Source organism: Mus caroli, unplaced genomic scaffold (assembly GCF_978045245.1).
Source record: "Mus caroli unplaced genomic scaffold, Mus_caroli_1 scaffold_9, whole genome shotgun sequence".
Taxonomy (NCBI): domain Eukaryota; kingdom Metazoa; phylum Chordata; class Mammalia; order Rodentia; family Muridae; genus Mus; species Mus caroli.
In genome coordinates, this window is record NW_028227264.1 from 77,774,209 (window position 1) to 77,795,187 (window position 20,979).

Sequence of the window (20,979 nt, forward strand, 5' to 3'; positions counted from 1 at the left end):
ATGTCATTCTTTAGGTTTGGGAAGTTTTCTTCTATAATTCTGTTGAAGATATTTGCTGACCCTTTAAGTTGAAAATCTTCATTCTCATCTACTCCTATTATCTGTAGGTTCTCATTGTGTCCTGGATTTCAAAGATGTTTGGAGTTAGGATCTTTTTGCCTTTTGTATTTTCTTTGATTGTTGTGCCGATGTTCTCTATGGAATCTTCTGCACCTGAGATTCTCTCTTCCATCTCTTGTATTCTGTTGCTGATGCTCACATCTATGGGTCCAGATTTCTTTCCTAGGGTTTGTATCTCCATTGTTGCCTCACTTTGGGTTTTCTTTATTGTGTCTACTTTCCCTTTTAGGTCTTGGATGGTTTTATTCAATTCCATCTCTTGTTTGGTCATGTTTTCTTGCAATTCTTTAAGGCATTTTTGTTTTTCCACTTTAAGTTCTTCTACCTGTTTAGCTGTCTTCTCCTGTATTTCTTTAAGTGATTTATTAAAGTCCTTCTTGATGTCCTCTACCATCATCTTGAGATATGCTTTTAAATCCGGGTCTAACTTTTCAGGTGTGTTGGGGTGCCCAGGACTAGGTGGGGTGGGAGTGCTGAATTCTGATGATGGTGAGTGGACTTGATTTCTGTTAGTAGGATTCTTATGTTTGCCTTTTGACATCTGATAATTTCTGGAGCTAGTTCTTATAGTTGTCTCTAGTTAGAGTTTGTTCCTCAGGTGATTATGTTAGCCTCTATCAGCAGACCTGTGAAACTAGCTCTCTCCTTAGTTTCAGTGGTCAGAGTACTCTCTGCAGACAAGCTCTCCTCTTGCAGGGAAGGTGCCCAGATATCTGGTGTTCGAACCTGCCTCCTGGCAGAAGTTGTGTTCCACTCACCAGAGATCTTAAGATCCTGTGGGGGTCCTGTGGGGGACCTTGCGGTTGACCGGAGACTCAGCAGGCAGGGCAAGGAACCCCGGTGCTGGCGTGGACTGTAAGAGCTCCAAATTCTAAGAAGGGGCAAAGTGTCCACACTTTGGTCTTTGTTCTTCTTGAGTTTCATGTGTTTCAAAAATTGTATTTTATATCTTGGGTATTCTAAGTATCTGGGCTAATATCCACGTATCAGTGAATACATATCATGTGAGTTCTTTTGTGATTGGGTTACCTCACTCAGGATGATGTCCTCCAGATCCATCCATTTGCCTAGGAAATTCATAAATTCATTCTTTTTAATAGCTGAGTAGTACTCCACCGTGTAAATGTACCATATTTTCTGTATCCATTACTCTGTTGAGGGGCATCTGGGTTCTTTCCAGCTTCTAGCTATTATAAATAAGGCTTCTATGAACATAGTAGAGCATATGTCCTTCTTACCAGTTGGAACATCTTCTGGATATATGCCCAGGAGAGGTATTTAGGGATCCTCCTGTAGTAGTATGTCCAATTTTCTGAGGAACTGCCAGATTGATTTCCAGAATGGTTGTAGAAGCTTGCAATCCCACCAACAATGGAGAAGTGTTCCTCTTTCTCCACATCCTCACCAGCATCTGCTGTCACCTGAATTTTTAATCATAGCCATTCTTACTGGTGTGAGGTGGAATCTCAGGGTTATTTTGATTTGAATTTCCCTGATTATCAAGGATGCTGAACATTTTTTAGGTGCTTCTAAGCCATTCAGTATTCCTCAGGTGAGAATTCTTTGTTTAGCTCTGAGCCCCATTTTAATGGAGTTATTTGACTTTCTGGAGTCAACCTTCTTGAGTTCATTATATATATTGGATATTAGTAACCTATCTGATTTAGGATTGGTAAAGATCCTTTCCCAATCTGTTGGTGGCCTTTTTGTATTGTTGACAGTGTCCGTTGCCTTACAGAAGCTTTGCAATTTTATGAGGTCCCATTTGTCAATTCTCGATCTTACAGCACAAGCCATTGCTGTTCTATTCAGGAATTTTTCCCCTGTGACCTATTCCAGGCTTTTCTCCACTTTCTCCTCTATAAGTTTCAGTGTCTCTGGTTTTATGTGGATTTCCTTGATCCACTTACATATGACCTTAGTACATGGAGATAGGAATGGATCAATTCATATTCTTCTACATGTTAACCACCAGTTGGGCCAGCACCATTTGTTGAAAACACTGTCTTTTGTCAACTGGAAATAAATAATAATGTCATTCTGAGATTCTGGGATCCTGAGATCCTTGGTATCAGAGTTCCTGATAGTGGAGCTTCTTCTGCGTGTTTTGGGACTGGCTGTGGAGATGAGGACCAACGTCTGTTCAGGGCACCAGCTTAGACTGATAGGAGCCCGTCAGAGGGATTGGGTGTGGTTCCTTAGTGGCCTGGTCCTGCTGGTCCCAGTTACATCCTATGTTGGGACAAATGTTATGTTTTATGCACCTCTGATCCAATGATCCTGGGTGTGTTAGAGCATCTGAGAGTGGATCTTCCACTGTGTGTGGAGACTGGTTAAAGAGTTGACACCCAAGGTCTGCACTAGGCACTGCCCCAGAGTGGATGCGAACTTAAAAATTTCTAAGAATATTTGAGTCTTTACAGTGGATTTATTCTACTCTTTCGTTTTCTTTGTGGTAGGATCATTGTATATCCAGTGCTGTCGAGATCCCAAAATATAGCACAAACTGCTTTGGAATTTACAGATATGCCTGCTTCTGCTTCTTTATGATAATATTGTAGGAATGTAGTGGGACGCTTGTATGGGCTGGTGGTATAAACAACAACATAGACACTTTTTCATATTTTGAAGCTTAGGAGTTTTAGCTGAGCAGATTACCAGACAGATTTCAAACTCACTAATTCCAACCCTGGCACTATGTCCTCGATATAGAGAGCTCTACTTCTCTCCTCATCTTCACATCCAACCACTAATGTTGGTGTCCTGCTAGAAAATCTCTCCCCTTTGCTTTCTGCTTTGAAGAATCCCTATATATCCTGGAAGTCTTGCTATCCCACTTTCTGCTTAGATATTAGTGGTGGATATATATATATATATATATATATATATATATATATATATATATATATATATTACATCCAAAAGAGAAGTGAGGAAGGATGTATGTTCACAAAATATTAGACCAGTGATGAGCTATAGAAATAGCAATTCCATGAACTGACAAATAAGATAGAACTTTGCTCTCAACAAGTTTTGCAGTCAATAAAAATAAGATAATGAAAAAATGTCACACAAAGTACCCCTACATAGAGACTTGCCATCATACCTATACTTTTCAGTGTTTTATTAAGAAGTCTTTTGTGGGATAATACATCATGCCAGAAAGCATAATATGCTTGAGTGGTTCTGACAACCCAACAGCCACGTACCCACCTGAGATGGTAGGCATGTATGTATAATTATTATGAGTTCCTCACATGAATGCTGTAATACTTCTCTGCAGGATAAATGCACGAAACTATCAACTTGTTTTGGCCATGTTATTTGCCATCAATGAGATCAACTTGAACTCCCATATTTTACCAAACACCTCTCTTGGACTTGAGATTTATAATCTGCCAGCTATTGGAAGGAACATTTTTAGGACTGTATTCTCTTGGCTCACGGGTTTGAGTAAATTGATCCCTAATTATACCTGTAGAAAAGAAAACAAATCAGCTGCTACACTTACTGGAGTATCATGGAAAACATCTGAAACAATTTGGACGATGTTGGATCTTTACAAATTTCCCCAGGTAAGTACAAGTGATGTGAGTGATGAGCAGCAGGGTTGCTTTTCTCTGAATTGAGCTGTTTACAAAATGAAAGGTACAGATTTTGATTAAGTTAAATTATCATCTACAAAGACAAAGACACATTGTTTTGTTTTTGTTTTTGTTTTTACTTTTAAATATAGTGTACTGGTTGGTTTTGTATCAACTTGACCCAGGCTGGAGTTATTACAAAGAAAGTAGCTTCACTTTAGAAAATAACTCCATGAGATCCTGCTGCAATACATTTTGTCAATTAGTGATCAAGAGGGGAGGGCCCATTGTGGGCAGTGCCATCCCTGGGCTGGTAGTCTTTGGTTCTATAAGAAAGCAACTTGAGCAAGCCAGGGGAAGCAAGCCAGTAACATCCCTCCTCAGCCTTTGCATCAGCTCCTGATTCCCGACCTGCTTGAGTTCCAGTACTGAATTCCTTTGGTGATCAACAGCAATGTGGAAAGTTTTGTGATTTCATTTTGTCTTTTAAGACTAAGACATTTTGAATGGCAATTCTTGTTCTCCATTTTAACATTCTGTATTTCTTTCAGCTTACTTTTGGGCCTTTTGATCCTGTTCAGATTGGTAGAAACCAGTTTCAATCTCTCTACCAGGTGGCCCCCAAAGACACAGCTCTGTTGTCTGGTATTGCCTCTTTGATGCTTCATTTCAACTGGAACTGGGTGGGACTCCTCATCTCAGATGACCACAGAGGTGCTCAGTTTCTATCAGACTTTAGAAAGGAGCTAGACAAAACTGGAATCTGCATAGCTTTTGTGCAAACAGTATTATATCTGGGGGAAACCCTACTTCGTTTGCTATCCCAAAATTATATCTACATTCTAGAATCATCAACAGCAGATGTGATTGTAATTTACGGACCCACTTCTATTTTATTAACTTTAATAGAAAGTACACATAGAAAGTCCAACATGAAAAAAGTTTGGGTTATGAATACAAAATGGTTTTACCCAAATTTGGAACTATATAATATGTTAGAATTATCCCATGGGGCTCTCATTTTTTCACATCATTATGAGGAGATTGCTGGTTTCAAAAAGTTTATGCAAGAAGCCACTCCCACCAAGTACCCAGAAGATATTTTTCTTCATATATTGTGGTACTGGTATTTCAAATGCTCATTTTTGCCTTCTGAATGTAAAATATTTAAAAATTGTCTGCAGAATGCCTCTTTGGAATTGTTGCCAGGGAATATTTTTACAATGGCCATGACTGAAGAGAGTTACAATGTGTATAATGCTGTGTATGCAGTGGCCCACAGTCTGCAGGAGGAGACCCTTAGTCAAATACAAATTCAACCACAGGCAAATATTGAAAAGACTCAGTTATTCCCCTGGCAGGTAATGGGAAATTCCTTGTATTTTAAACTCCCCAATATGACATCACATGCTTTAAAATCTCTCAAACTAGTTATGCTAGATTATTTTTTCCATTCAGTAATCTACAAGTGGTAGCATATATTTCAGTGCCTAGATATCACTGTACTTATATGTCTATAAACATGATGAGTGCACCTGTGTAAGATTGCCTTTAACAGAATAATTCTTATTTTGGTAGAGGAAAATATGGATATTTCTCTTTGCAAATTCTCAGAGGGAAAACCCAGGTTTTCAATGATGCACATAGCCCTAAAGAGGTTTGATGTCTCAGGGTGGGTAACATGTAGAGAAGGCTCCACCATCTCAGAGAAGAAGGTAATGGGCAAAAGGGATATGGGTTGTCTGAGGGATAGCCTGGAAAGAAGAGCTGCAATCAAGATGTAATTGAATAACTAAACTTAAAATAATATGGATAATAGAAAAATAATTATCTATATCCACCTTATCGAGGGGATTTAGGAAATAAAATGATAATTGTCAGAAGAAAGGTGATTAGAGGGTAAAGAAAATGAAAATATTGATTAGAGAATACATTACTATAGATAAACAAGATTAAGTTGTTTTTCTTCATTCTGACCCATAGTTAGTAGTAGTGGGTATTCACAGTTGTCAATTTTACTGCATCTGGAATTGTCTAAAACCCAAAAAGCCTGCCTGTAGGGTCTACTAGAGGTGCCCTGGTACAGTTGGCTTGAGATGTATGTGTCATGAGGTTTTGTCATCTTCAGATCCCAGAGAATTTGTGTGCTATTTTATTCTTAAGAACTATAAATACTCTCTAATGTAGTTAAACATACAGGTCAACTGTGCCCCTCCCGATTCAATAGAAGATATCAAAATATGTAGATCTAGGCTAAAAATTCATGTTCGACTACCCTGTCTGAGTTGCAAACTGCTATTATATTCTATATTGTTGTTTATTAATGTCTGATTTTTTATCTAAACAGTCTGTATACAAAACAATGAAAATCAAGTATTCATGTTGACTTTACACAAAATTTGTCTAATATTCTGTGATGCCATTAGATTTTTTTTGCTGTCAATCACTCCTGATTATCCACCAAACTCAAATTACATCATCTTAAATATTGACGCTATGAGATTTTCAGAAAATATAAGGAGATATTTAGTTTTCAGAGAAGTTGAGAATTGTTTACTATATAGTCCTTGATCATTTTCAGTATTATGTCATAACACTAAAACAATTAAAAAATAATGGAGCAAAGTAGACTCCATTCCCATTATTGTACAGATTCTTTAGAATTATATCTTATTCCATTAGATTATTGTGATAGAAATGACGAACTTAAAATCTTTTTTTATAATAAAAAAAAGAAAGGTGAAACTTGTTTTCTGCCTAATCTTTCATTTTTTTGGCACTGCTTGACAAATTATATTCTATACAAAATGACATTTACAAAGAATAATATTTATATTCTCCTAAGCTTTCCTTTGTTCAACCCTATAGGTAATTAATTAAAACAGCATTAACATGATATATTACATACATGATACATTTACAGTCAGGACATAACTTCTTATTTGTAATACAGTTATAATTATATAACTGCAATATCATGACAGGATTTCATAAATGTTTTAGCTTCACCCTTTTCTGAAGAAAATTCAAGTGAAAAATTCTGTTGGGGACCACGTGGTTCTGGACTGGAAAAGGAAGGCAGATCCAGAGTATGACATTACCAACATTTGGAATTTCCCAACAGGTCTTTCACTATTAGTGAAAGTGGGTACATTTGTTCCCAGTGCTCCCAAAGGGGAACAATTGTCAATGTCTGAATATATGATTAATTGGCCTATAGGATTTACAGAGGTGAGTGTTTTTCTAATATAAGTAAATATTATATGTTTCTGGATGTAATGACTCTTGGTTGGTATTATTGACCACATCAATACACCAAAAACTATCAGTCTTAAGATTTTACTTATGACTTATTCTAGTGGATATGTTTTACATATTTTCCAATTATCTATTCATCTTATCATTTTAAAAAAAGGATATCAATTAGTCCTTTCTGAGGACATTGTAATAAACGAGATATCAGGATATTTATATTGACTTCCTTAGTCATCGGTAAATTTATTTTCAAAATAGCATAAATTGCAATAACCGGACAAGAGGAATCTAAGTAGGAATAATATTTCCAAACCTCTTTCATCAAGCAAAACCTGTCAAGTATTGTACTTTAAAGGGGCTTACACATGAGGGATCATTATAATGAGAGTGGATTTTTCCCCTAATTTATGAAAAAAAAAAAAAAACAGAAAAAGATATTAGTGAAACAACACTCTTTAGAATAGCCAAGAGGTCTTTCACTATTAGTGAAATTGGGTACATCTGCTCACACTGCTGAGGAACAATTGTCTATATCTGAATATAGGATTAATTGAACCAGAGGTGGGTAGGTCTCTATTATAAGTAAATATTATCTTTCTGAAACTAATGACCCTTGATTGCTATTATGGTCCACATCAATACCCAAGCAAATCAAAGGATGTGAAAGAAAATAACCTCAAGTCCCTGAATAAAGAAACTAAAGATTTCAGAAGATAGAAAGACCTTCCATAATCATAAATTAGTTGGATTAACCTAGTGACAATAAACTATATTTTTCACTGTTATCTAATTTCCACATATGTAACAAAGCAATATAAAAATACAATGCAATTCCTATCAAAAGTTCCACACAAACATCTACAGACTTTGAAAGAGCAATTATCAAATTCATATGGAAGAACAACAAGCCAGGACACAAAAATGAACCTTACCAATATAATAATCTCTGGAGGAATTACCATCCTTGGTCTCAAGTTGAACTAAAGAGCACTGGTATAAAAACTGCATGATACTGGTATAGAAACAAGGTAGTTAATGAGTGGAATGAAATCCATTCCCAGAAGTACACTTATAGACACTTGACTTTTGACAAAATGTTAAAAAAAAAAAACATACAATGAAAAAAGAAAATATCTTCAGCAAATGATTCTGGTCAAACTGGATATCTGCTTTGTAGAACAATGCAAATAGATCCATATTCATCACTCCTCAAAACACTCAAGTCGAAGTGGGTCAAAGAACTCACCATGATACCAGATACACTGAATCAATTTGAAAAGAAATTGGTGAATATCCTTGAACCAATTGGTGCAGAAGACAATATCCTGGGTGGATCATGGAACAATTAATAGATGGGACCTCGTGAGCCTGGAAAGCTTCCATTAAGGCTAGAACAGTATCAAAAGGACAAACATGGGAGCTGGTAATCAGAAAAAGGTCTTCTCTAATCCTACATCCAATAGTGGTCTAATATTCCAAATAATAAGGTACTCAAGAATTTAGACTCTAAAACTTAAAAAGTGAATAACCCAATTAAAAATGTGATAAAAAGCTACACAGAGAATTTTCAAAGGAGGAGTCTCAAATATATTAGAAGTTGTTAAAGATATGTTCAACAATCTTAGTGATCAGGGACATGTAAATAAAAATGACCCTGAGAATCAGTCTGATACAAACAAAATTGCCAAGATAAAAACTGCAAAGATAGCTTCTGTTAATGACGACATAGAGACATGGGAACACTAGTCCATTGCTGTTGAGATTGCAAACTTGTGCATACACATAGGAAAGCAATCTGGTAGTTGCTCAGAAACCTGGAAATAGTACTACATGAAGATACAGATGTACTGCTCCACCATATTAGGACATGTGCTCCACTATGTTTATAGTAGCCTAATTCATTATAGCCATAACTAAAAACAACCAGATGTCCCTCAACCAAAATATTAAAAAAGCATAAAGAAAATATGATTCATTCACTCAATGTTATAAAACACAGCTATAAAATATGCAGCTATAAAAAGACATTAAAATTTCCAAGAACTTGGATGGAACTAGGAAATGTCATCCTCAATGAGGTAATCCAGAAAAAGAAGAGAGGCCAAATCGAGGATACTTGAATCTCATTTAGAAGGGGTATAAAATAGTCATAAGAGCTAGATGGAGGGAGGTAACTTTCTGTGATAGGTAACGTGGTAGAGAATAGTGTTATCAGTCTTAGAAGAGTCAGAAAAGATATTTGGATAGTCAGGAGAATGAAAGGTGACCTGTACCTGCCAGGAGTGCAGGAGTTGGGGAAATGTCAAGGAAGAGTCAGAGACATGACACTAGGAAGACCAACAGTACTTAGTGGATGTGATGATAGCTAAGACCAATAGCACTGCATTTATGGAACTTGAAGAGGACACCTCCAATAGCCAAGCATTTCCAGGACTGGAGGAATAAGAACAAAAACATTGCTACCAAATTTTTGACCCCAAAACAGTCCTAGCTACAAGAAATGCAGAGATGTTGCAGAGACTGAGAGAATGACCAACCAATAACTGGCCCAACTTGAGAACCATTCCAGGGGCAAGTATCAATCCCTGACACAAATAATGATATCTTTTTATGCTTGCAAAAAAATGACCTAGCATAACTGTCCTTCCAGAGAAAGCAGGTAACTGAAACAAATGAAGAGACTCACAACCTAACACTGGAAAGAGTTACAAGACAATTATGAAAATATTGGAGACCAGAAATGTTTAAGAACTACACGGGAAGACCAAACGTGATATATACTCGACACTTGGGGAGTCTCACAGATTCAGTCACAAATCAAAGAGTGTACATGGGTTGGACTTAACCTCACCCACCCCCAATATATGTAGCATATGTGCAGCTCAATATCCATGTGAGTTCCCCAAAAACTGAAGTTTGTGCTGTCCTTCAGCTGATAGCTCTCTGGAGAATTCATTCCACAAATGAGCTGCCTTCTTTGGCCAGAGTGGAAGAGGATGAGTTTAATCCTGGTGAAACTTGGTGTGCTAGGGTGGCAGGATATATAATGGTTACACGCCCTTCCAGCAGAAAAGGGAAGGGGGAACTCTTTGGGAGTGACCCAGGAGGGGCAGCATTTGATATATAAATAGAATAAAATATTGATTAATGCAAAATTAACTAACAACACAAATGGCATGTAAAACATAAGGGTAGTGGCAGGTGGTCCTAAGTTGTTTAAGAATCTAAAATGAGAAAGACACTATTAGCATGACAGTAAACAGAAATAGTGGGCGTTCTCCATTTCCACTAATTTCTCAAATTTTCTGCTTCAACTCCAGTCCTTATTTCAACTGATGATAAACCTTTCTGTCTACAATTTGCTTTGGTCATGCTCTTTTATCACAATAGAACCCCTAACTAAGACACTTAGCTCACACAATCACAGTCAGTTTTCAGATGGCCTTTGATTTCAAGCCTTTGACAAAGAACAAAGTATCTCCCTTTTATACTTAACTGTATTGTTGGCAACATGAAGGCAATAAAATTAATATGAGGATAGAGAAATTTTCTTTGTCACATCACAATGTGAGGGTGAAGTTCCCTAAGGCAGAGGATTATGGCAGTGCTGATTTTAGGACACTGGACAGATTTCATTAAATTCAGGAAAGGAAAGTGATGGCTGCTGCTGACCAAAGGTCATTTCCACTTTCATTCAATGGCCAATGGAGTAAAACCGCAAAAAATCAACATATTTAGATATACATTTTAATTAATATACTTTCTTTATTATAAAATACGTACTTTACTTGTGCACTAATTAAGAGCTAAGTGTTTTGTATCTTGTATTAAATATTTTTCAGACTCCTCACTCTGTGTGCAGTGAGAGCTGCAATCCTGGATTCAGGAAAGTTGTCCTAGAGAGCAAGCCTACCTGTTGCTTTGACTGCACTCCTTGCTCAGAGAGTGAGATTTCCAATGAAACAGGTGAAGGACACGTTTCTCAGAGGATTTTCCATTCTTTCTACAGTGCTCTCACATACCTAAGTAAAGGAAAAAATTGGACAAGAGAACCACATGGCCATTATGTTACTTCAGTTTAACAACTGAATCTTTTACCTGTATGTTCTATTAAAATAACACATAGGAATGATTCACCTTTTTAGTCATTGTAGGCATTGTGGCATCAAGAATTCACTTCCTCACAGCAGAGACACATGTGCAAATTCAGCATAGAATTTAATCAATAATATTCTGAGTATTAAGTCTTTGTAATCTTGGCCAGGTGGTGGTGGCAGATGCCTTTATTCCCAGAACTTGGGAGGCAGAGGCAGACGGATTACTGAGTTTGAGGCCAACCTGATGTACAGAGTGAGTTTCATCAAAGCCAGGACTACACAGAGAAACACTGTCTCCAAAAAAAACAAAAAGAAAAAAAATTAACCAAACCAAAACAAAACAAACAACAAAAAAGTAATCTTGAAAGCATACTTTAGAGACACTTGCATTACATTTAAATGTGAATAATTTAGCTTTGCTATATTAGTGCCATCATTGTCTTATTTCAGACAGTGGACCCAGAAAACGATTTCATTTTCCCAGTTGCAATTTCTGTGTTTGATCTGTTTTATGGCATAAGAAAGTTTCTAAATTAATTTAATTACAACATTTCATTGCCAGTTTTTCTTCAACCCAGTTAATACATCTGAAACAATAAGTTAGACAAAGAAATTAAGTTATTGTGAAGAGGGTGAAAGACAGACAGTCAGAGATGTAAGGGATGCAATTAAAAAACTGAATACCTATTTTGTATAGAATTTTATAAATTAATTCACATTTTTCAAGAAGTGTAATTATTTTATATATTTAAATTTTCCATATCTACTAATGAAGTTGAAACTATAGTTCTGTACCATTTGAAAATATTATTGTAATTAACTCAACAGTGAGGGTGTCCTCAAAGTTTATAATATGTTGTGTTACTCATTAACTCATTGACACCCAAATATCAATAGTGTATGTATGTTCTCATTAGAACTACTGGAAACAAATATAAATGTGTAGAAAGTCATGTGACATTCCTTAAAACAAGAACTTGGCACATGACCACCTTTTGATGCACTGGTAGATGGGCGCAGGTAATATTGTTGGAGTGAATATGCCAAGATCTACTGAACACTGCACACACCTGTATTTATACATCAAGACACGAAAGGAAGAATGATTAGTTCCAGAAAATTTGGGGAAAATGTTAAACTATGTCAAAATAAGAACAAGCATGAGATAGTCACAAGGTGACTGCAATCATCATGTGTAGAATAAACATTGTGCCACTCCAGGTTGAATAGTAACATAAGTAGAAGGAACTTGCAGTTAATAATATTGATGTGAAAAAGAAGCTATTTGTTGATGATTCTTTCATTATTTTTTGTGAAATAAATTCCATTTTCTATATGTACATTGTATTAAACATATCTCATTTCTGACAGGGGCATGATAATTTTGTTTTTATTATTTATTCTACATCCCAATCCATGCCTCACCTCCTGTTCTCATCCTCAGAAAGTCCCTCTCCTATCCACATTCTCATTCTCCAATCAGAGGCAGGATCCCTCACCATTGGCTACCTTCTAACCTGGCATATTATTTGTCTCCATCACTAATCAAGTCCTCTTCTACTGATGCCAGAGAAGGTAGCCAAGTTATAAAAACATTTGACAGAAAATCAAGCACTATATAAGTAGCTATCTTTTCATTTCTTTGCTGCTCATCTGCTCCATATGTAGGGAGGGGCAGGTTTTGTCTGAGAGTGTCTGCATCTGGTTCAGTCATCAGGACAGACTAGCATAAATAATTTCAGGGATTGGTATTTTCCAATGGGATGAAACTGAAGTGCGGCCTATGTCTTTATTGGTTCTATTGGGAATATTGGTTCTCCCTACCCTCAGTCTCTAGCCCAACCCCTATTTCTACATCTCTTGTAGAAAGGATGAATTTGGAGCCAAAAATTGTGTGTGTGAGTTGGTTTCCCTATTGCTTCAATCGGGGCTTCCTGGCTAAAGGAGGTACACTTTTCAGGTTCCAAAGAACCACTATTATGACTCTAAGCTAAGGTTACCCCCTATGATTGCTGGGGGCTCCCATATCCCAGATGTTTAGCATATCCTCAAAATGCTTGCCGTCCTATACGTCACACTATGGATTTCTATTCTCACTCCTGACATTCTATCCCTCTTCTGTGTTTCTCTGTACACTTGACCGGGAACACTCCAAGTCACCTCCTTATCCCCTCTGCCACCCAGATTCCTCATTCCATCTGCCTCCTATAACTATTATATTCTACCTTCTAAGTGAAAATCAAGTACCCTCACTTGGATGCTATGTTTAGTTTAGCTTTGGGTCTTTAGTGTGTATTGTGTGTATCCTGTACTTATGCCTAATATCCACGTATAATTGTGAACATACCATGATAATGCTTTGGGGTTACCAGTCTCTGGATGATAGTCTCAAGTTCCATCAATTTCCTTGCAAAATTCATGATGTCTTTGTTTTTAATGGCTAAATGGTACTCCGTTCTGTAGGCATACCAATTACTCTTTATCTATCCATTCTTCAGTTAAGGGATATCTACGTTTTATCCAGTTTCTGGTTATTAGGAAGAAAACTGATATAAACATAGTTGAACCAGTGTCACTGTGGAATAATGTGCCATCTTTGGATTTATGATCAGAAGTGATAGAGCTGGATCTTGAGGCAGAAAGAAATATTGCCACTTTTCTGATAATCCAGCAAATTGATTTCCAGAGTGTTCTTGCCTAATAGAAGGTTTTTAGTTTCATTAGTTACCATTTATGAATTCTTTATTTTAGAGCCTGATCCATTGCTCTTCTGTACAGGAAGTTGTCTCTAGTACCAATGCATTACAGGCTATTCCTCAGTATTCTTCTACTAGATTTATTTTATTTGTCTTTATGTTAAGATCTTTAGTCCACTTCACTTGAAGTTTTGTGTAGGAAGATAGATAAAGATCTCTCTTAATTCTTCTATATGCAGACATCCCATTAATTCAGCACTAATTCTTTAAGATGCGTTCTTTTTCCCATTCTATGGTTTTGTGTCTATAGGTATGTGGCAATATTTGAAAATTGATGCCATGGATCAACCCATTTATTCCTAGACTATTACCATGCAGATTTTATTACTATTACTTGACAATATACCTAGAGTTCTGGGATGTGTGTACCTCCAAAAGTTTAATTATAGTTTAGGCTTTTTATAGCAATGTTGGGTTATTTGTTTGTTTGTTTCTTTGTCATTTTTTCCCATATGAAGTTAAGAATTGCTATTTCAAGGTATGTAATGAATTATATGGGAATATTTATGAGAATCACACTAAATATGTAGATTGGTTTTGGTAAGATAGCCATGTACATTATGTTAACCCTACCATTTCAAGAGCATTGGAGATCTCTCCATATTCTGATATCTTCCTTAATTTTTTTCTACAGTGATTTCAACTTCTTGTTATATAGGTGTTTAAATTGCATGGTTAGAGGTACATGAAGACATTTATATTATTTGTAAATATTGTAAAGTGTTTTAATTCCCTTATTTCTTTCTCAATTTATCATTGGTACAAAGGAAGACTATTTTTTTTTTTATTTTTAGTTAATTTTGAATCTAGCCACTTTGCTGAAGGTGTTCTCTGGTAGAAGTTTTAGGGTTATTTTTGTTAATTATATCATCTGTGCATAGCAATCCTTTGACTTCTTTCGTTCCAATTTGCATCGACTTGATCTCTTTTAGTTCTCTGATAGCTCAAGCTAGAACTTCAAGTACTGTATTGAATAGATTAACAAGAATGAGTAGCCTTGCCTTGTCCCTGATTTTAGTGGAATTGCCTAAGTTTCTTTCCATGTAATTTGATGTTGGCTGTTGGTTTGCTGTATGTTGGTTTTATAACATTGAGATATATGCCTTGTATCCCTGATTGCTCCAAGACTTTTAAAGAGAATTGGTGTCACATTTTGTTAAATTTATTTTTCTGCATCTAATGGGATGACCATGAGATTTTTTTAATTTTATTTTTATAGTGAATTACACAAATGGGTTTTCCTGTATTTAACTATGTCTGTATCCTTAATATGAGGTTTATTAATTTATTACTTAAGATGCTTTTGATGTGTACTTGCATTTGGTTTGTGAGGTACTTATTTATATATGTATATATATATATATATACATACATACATACATATACATACATACATATATATATATATACATAGATAGATATAGATGTAGATATATATGTGTGTATATATATATGTGTGTGTGTGTGAGTGTCTGTGTATCTGTGTGTGTGTGTGTGTTCATTTCTTCCTCAATATCCATAAGGGAAATAGAACTAAAATTCTCTGTGTTGAGTCTTTGTGTAATTGGGGTATCAGTATAATGGAAGCCACATAGAATAAGTTCCACAGTGTTCCTCTGCTTCTATTGTGTGGAGTAATTTGTGGAGTATTGCTATTATCTCTTCTTTAAAGTCTGGAAGAATTCAGCAATAAAAATATCTGAGTCTGGATATCTTTGGTCAAGAGATATTTCATGATTGCATCTCTTTTCTTAGGGTTTTAGGTATATTTCTGTAGGTTTCCTGTTCTTAATTTAACCTTTGTTACTTGTGATACTTGTTTAGAAAACCATCCTATTTTTAAGATTTTCCAGTTTTGTAGATTACGGGCTTTGAAGAAAGATCCAGTGCTTTATTTGTCCTTTTTTTTTCTCTTGTTTTCTCTCTCTTTTCTTTTTGGATTTTATTTATTTTGATAACATCTCCAGATATTTTAGTTAGTTTGGCAAGGGTAGGTCTATCTTGTTGATTTTCTCTAAGAGTTAATTCTTGGCTACATTGGTCCAGTTTTTCCTAATTTTTGCATTTCAAATTATTGAAATTGGATTATTTTCTTCCCTAACTCCTCTTAACTGTGTTTTCTTCTTTTTTCTCAACCTTCTAAATGTACATTTTAATTGTTCATATGAAAAATTTCAAATAAATTTCTTTATGGACATACTCAATGTAGTGGACTTTGCCCTGAGAATTATTTTTACTGTTTCCCAAGAATTTGCATATGTTGTACCTTTATATTTATTGAATTTTTAAAATTTCTTTCTGTCTTTCTTCCCTGAAGCAGAGATCATTGAGTAGAGGCTTGTTCAATATCCGTGAGTTTGTCCACTTTCTGGTGTTTCTGTTGGTGTTGAAGTCCAGATTTCCTATACAGTTGCCACATAGAGGAAATGGTGTTATTTCAATATTCTTATATCTGTGAAGGATGCTAAATTTTGGAAGAAGACTTGAGTGATGAGAAAATGGTATATACTTTTGTGTTTGTGTATAATATTATCTAGATGACTTTTAGGCCCATTTGATTCATACTCTCTGCCAGTTTTCTTATTTCTCTATTTATTTTTTAATAAACAACATGTCAATTGGTGAGACTGGGGTATAGCATCAACCACTTTTAATATGTGGAGTTTGATGTGTGTTTCCAACTTTAGGAATGATTCTTTTACAAACATGGGTGCCCTTGAATTAGGAACATACATGTTGAGAATTGAGATAACATTTTAGTGGGTTTTTCTTTAATGAGTATGTAGTGTTCTTTCCCATTTGCTTTGTTTAATTCTAGTTGAAAGTCTATTTTAATACATATAAGAATAGTTATTTCAACTTGCTTCTAGGTTCCTGTGGCCCAAAACAAAATTATAGCATTTACTCTGAGGTAATAGCTATCTGCATTGCTGAGCTGTGTATCATTTTTGCAGCAAAAGGTTGGTTCCTATTTTTGCATTGTTCTGTTCGCCTGGTTCTTTTTTATTGGAAAATTGAGTCCATTGCTGGTGAGAGACATTAACGGCCAGTTATTGTTTACCCCTGTTATTTTGATGCTTGTTATGTTAGTGTGTATGTTTTATTGTGTGTATTTAATTCTCTTTTTCTGGTATGGAAGTATTTATTTCCTGTGTTTTCTTGAAAGTAGTTATCCTCTTTCTGTTGGAGTTCTCCTTCAATTAGTATTTGTTTTTTGTTTTTGTTTGTTTGTTTGTTTGTTTTGTTTTTGTTTTTTTTTGTAGGACTCGATTTGTGGATAGATAGTGTTAAATTCAGAGTTTTCTTGAAATATCATTGTTTTCTCCATCTATATTTGTTGAGAATTTTTTTGGTGTAGTACCTTAGATTGGCATGTGTGTTTCTATAGTTTTAAGATATTTGTCAAGGCCCTTCAGTGTTTAGGGTCTCTATCAAAAGGCAAATTTCTAGTGGTTTCTGCATTTGTATGTTACTTGGTCTTTTTCCCTTGCTGCTTTTAATATTCTTTTTTGTTCTCTAAATTCCATATTTTGGTTATTTTGTTGAGACAAGACTTTCTTTTCTGTTCCAATATACTTTGTGTTCTGCAAGCATATTATATATTTATAGGAATTTCTCTCTTTAATGTGTGAATATGTTCTACTAATATTTTCTTGAAAAAATTCCTCATCCTTGGAGCTGAGACTCTTTAACTTCTATTTCTATCATTCTTTGGTTTGGTGTTTTCATTGTAACCCAAATTTTCTGGATATTTTATTTCAGAAATATCTTACAATAAATATTTTCTTCTACTGATGCACTAATTTGTTTTATTGTTTGCCTGAGATGCTCTCCTCCATCCTTTCTGTGTTCGTGATTCATGCATCTGTTGTTCTGATTCTCTTCCCTGGGTTTTCCATCTCCAGTTATACCTCACTTTGTATTTTTTTATTGCTCCTATTTCCACTATCATGTCTTGAATACATTTATTTATTCCCCTGGTTAATTGTAGATTCTTTAAGGGATTTAATTGTTTCCTCTCGAAAGGCCTATATTTGTTTTCCCTTACTTCTTTAAGCCATTTATTTATTTCCCTCTTAGTTGAATCTATCGTCTTTATAAGATTGGATTTCAGGACATTGTGGTTTGGTTGTGTTAAGTTATGCAGGGCTTGAAGTTGTAGGATAGGGGTGTTCTATGGTCCTTGACTTTTGTTGTTTCCTATCATTCTTTGGTTTGGTGTTTTCATTGTACTTTTATGGTTCTGGATCAACAGGTCTGATGAAGGTAGGCAGACAGGTGGTAGGAGACTGGAAGTCTGTTCTGGAAAGCACGATAATTATATTTCCTCACCTATTAATTCCCATTATTTCACTATAAACACATTATAAATAAATCATTCCTCTGGAACATATATAGATAAAACATAAAAACTACCTACCTGACTGTTCATTTGATTATAGTTCCTCTATGCAGATTGAAGACATAGACATTTCATTTATGAATTTAATGTAATTGTAGAAGGAGCACATCAAATGTCACCTCAAAATTCTTCTATTATAGACTAAGGATTAGACATTTCAGTGATATTTACATTTGCTTTGATAGAGTAGAATGAAGAATTTATCTACATATATCACTAAGTCAGATTGTATTAATTTAAAAATACAGTGTTGAATATTCAAAAGTTAAAAACATTACTTAAAAATATAGGGAAATATACAAAACCTATATTTCAAGACAAAATATAAGTTGTAAACAAAGTAAAATGTTTTGTGTTACAAATCAGTCACCATTGATGAATGAATACTGTTTATATGAAACATATTAGAAGCTATAATAACATAGAATCAAAAATTATCTAAAAGCAGACCAGCATAGATTTATATGAGTGTGACGTTAGCAGAAATAAAGACATTGAGAAAATGTTAACTATTGTGACAGAAGAGTTTTAAAAAGCATAAGAAACATACACAAATAGAGAGTAGAGGGAAAAGGGATTTAAATAGTTATTCTCTATATATAATTTAGGAAAAAAATTAAACAAAATCATTCTTGAAATGAAACATTTACAAATTGTGGAAAGTTATACATGTCATAAAATAAGTCATATATTTTTCTTCCTCTAAGTTTGATTCACAGAGATTTAGTTCTTAAAATCTCTCCTGGAGGAACAAAGAAAACATAAATTTTATTACTATGAGGTGTTTTAATAAAAAACTTTCACGAAGTTTATCAAAACTTCCAAGAACTAATAGCCGAAAAATTCTTTCAATATATAAAGGAGTTTACATCCCCCATACTAACCTGAATATCATCAAAGAACACATAAATGATTAGAGAGTTAAGTCCCAATAAGTTTTCTCTAACATCCACATATGAACAATAACATCTGTGAGATTTGCCTGTTAACAAAAATGAGAGGGGTGGAAAAGACAAGAAATATTTTAAACAATTATTCACTGGTATCCAATCAAGATCACATGAAAAGAAAACATTTCATACATCTAAGACTACCATGATTTTATACAATAAATTCAATGAACAATATTTCTTGAAAATTGAATTCACACAGTTGGAAATTAAGAAACATTTTGTTTGTGAATTGGTATAAGAAGTAAATTATTTTCTGCAGTATAATTTTCTATTCTCAAAATCTAAATGTAAGTTTCAACTATATTACAAAATATAAATAAAAGGTTAAGAAAAAAATACCCTCCATATCCATCCATTTGCCTAAGAATTTCATAAATTCATTGTTTTTAATTGCTGAGTAGTATTCCATTGTTTAAATGTACCACAGTTTCTGTATCCATTCTTCTGTTGAGGGGCATCTGGGTACTTTCCAGCTTCTGTCTTTATAAAGAAGGCTGCTATGACCGTAGTGGAGCATGTGCCCTTATTACAAGCTAGAACACCTTCTGTGTCTATGCCCAGGAGAGTTATTGCTGGATCTTCCTATAGTACTATCTCCAATTTTCTGAGGAACCATCACACTGATTTCAAGAGTGGTTGTGCCAGATTGCAATCCCACCAATGGTGGACTGTTCCACATCCTAGCCAACATCTGCTGTCACCTGAATTGTTGATCTTAGCCATTCTGACTGGTGTGAGGTGGAATCTCAGGGTTGTTTTGATTTACATTTCTCCAATGATTAAGGATGTTTGAACATTTTTTTTCAGGTGCTTCTCAACCATTTGTTATTCCTCAGTTGAGAATACTTTTTTTTTAGCTCTGCACCCATTTTTTTTAATAAGGTTATTTGATTTTTTTTGGAGTAAATCTTCTTGAGTACTTATGTGTATTAGATATTAGTCCCCTATCTGATTTAGGAATAGTAAAGATCATTTCCCAATCTGTTGTTGGCCATTTGTCTTATTGACAGTGTCTTTTGCCTTTCAGAAGCTTTGCAGTTTTATAATGCCCATTTGTCGATTCTCAATCTTATAGCACAAGCCATTGCTGTTGTGTTCAGGAATTTTTCCCCTGTGCCCATATCTTTGAGACTTTTCCCCAATTTCTTCTCTATAAGTTTCAGGGACTCTGGTTTTATGTGGAGTTCCTTAATCCACTTAGACTTGAGCTTTGTACAAAGAGGTAAGACTGGATCAATTCGCATTCTTGTACATGATAACCGCCAATTGTGCCAGCACCATCTGTGGAAATGCTGTCTTTTTTCCACTGGATGGTTTTATCTCCCTTGTCAAAGATGAAGTGACCATAGGTTTGTAGGTTCATTTCTGGGTCTTCAATTTAATTCTATGGATCTACCTCTCTGTCACTGTACCAGTACCATGCAGTTTTTATCACAATTGCTCTGGAATACAGCTTGAGGTCAGGTATGGTGATTCCACCAAAGGTTCTTTTATTGTTGAGAAGAGTTTTTGCTATTCTATGTTTTTTTTATTATTATTATTACTTCAGATGTATTTGTAAATTGCCCTTTCTAACTCAGTGAAGAATTGAGTTGGAATTTTGATGGAGATTGCCTTGAGTCTGTAGATTGCTTTTGTCAAGATACCATTTTTACTGTATTGATCCTGGCAATCAATGAGCATGGTAGATCTTTCCATCTTCTGAGATCTTCAATTTCTTTCTTCAGAGACTTGAAGTTCTTATTATACAGATCTTTCACTTCCTTAGTTAGAGTCACACCAAGGTATTTTATATTATTTGTGACTATTGTG

The 20,979-nt window shown here is 35.0% G+C and overlaps 1 protein-coding gene across 1 annotated transcript in view; it reads left to right on the forward strand.

Moving 5' to 3' along the window:
• Positions 1–20,979, forward strand: part of LOC110287993 (vomeronasal type-2 receptor 116-like) — a 43,219-nt gene that overhangs the window by 19,767 nt on the left and 2,473 nt on the right. The window contains exons 2-5 of the mRNA XM_085843372.1: positions 3,404–3,695; positions 4,256–5,065; positions 6,708–6,935; positions 10,802–10,925. Of these exons, the coding sequence (XP_085699498.1) occupies positions 3,404–3,695; positions 4,256–5,065; positions 6,708–6,935; positions 10,802–10,925 (1,454 nt within the window). The remainder of the gene's footprint in view (positions 1–3,403; positions 3,696–4,255; positions 5,066–6,707; positions 6,936–10,801; positions 10,926–20,979) is intronic.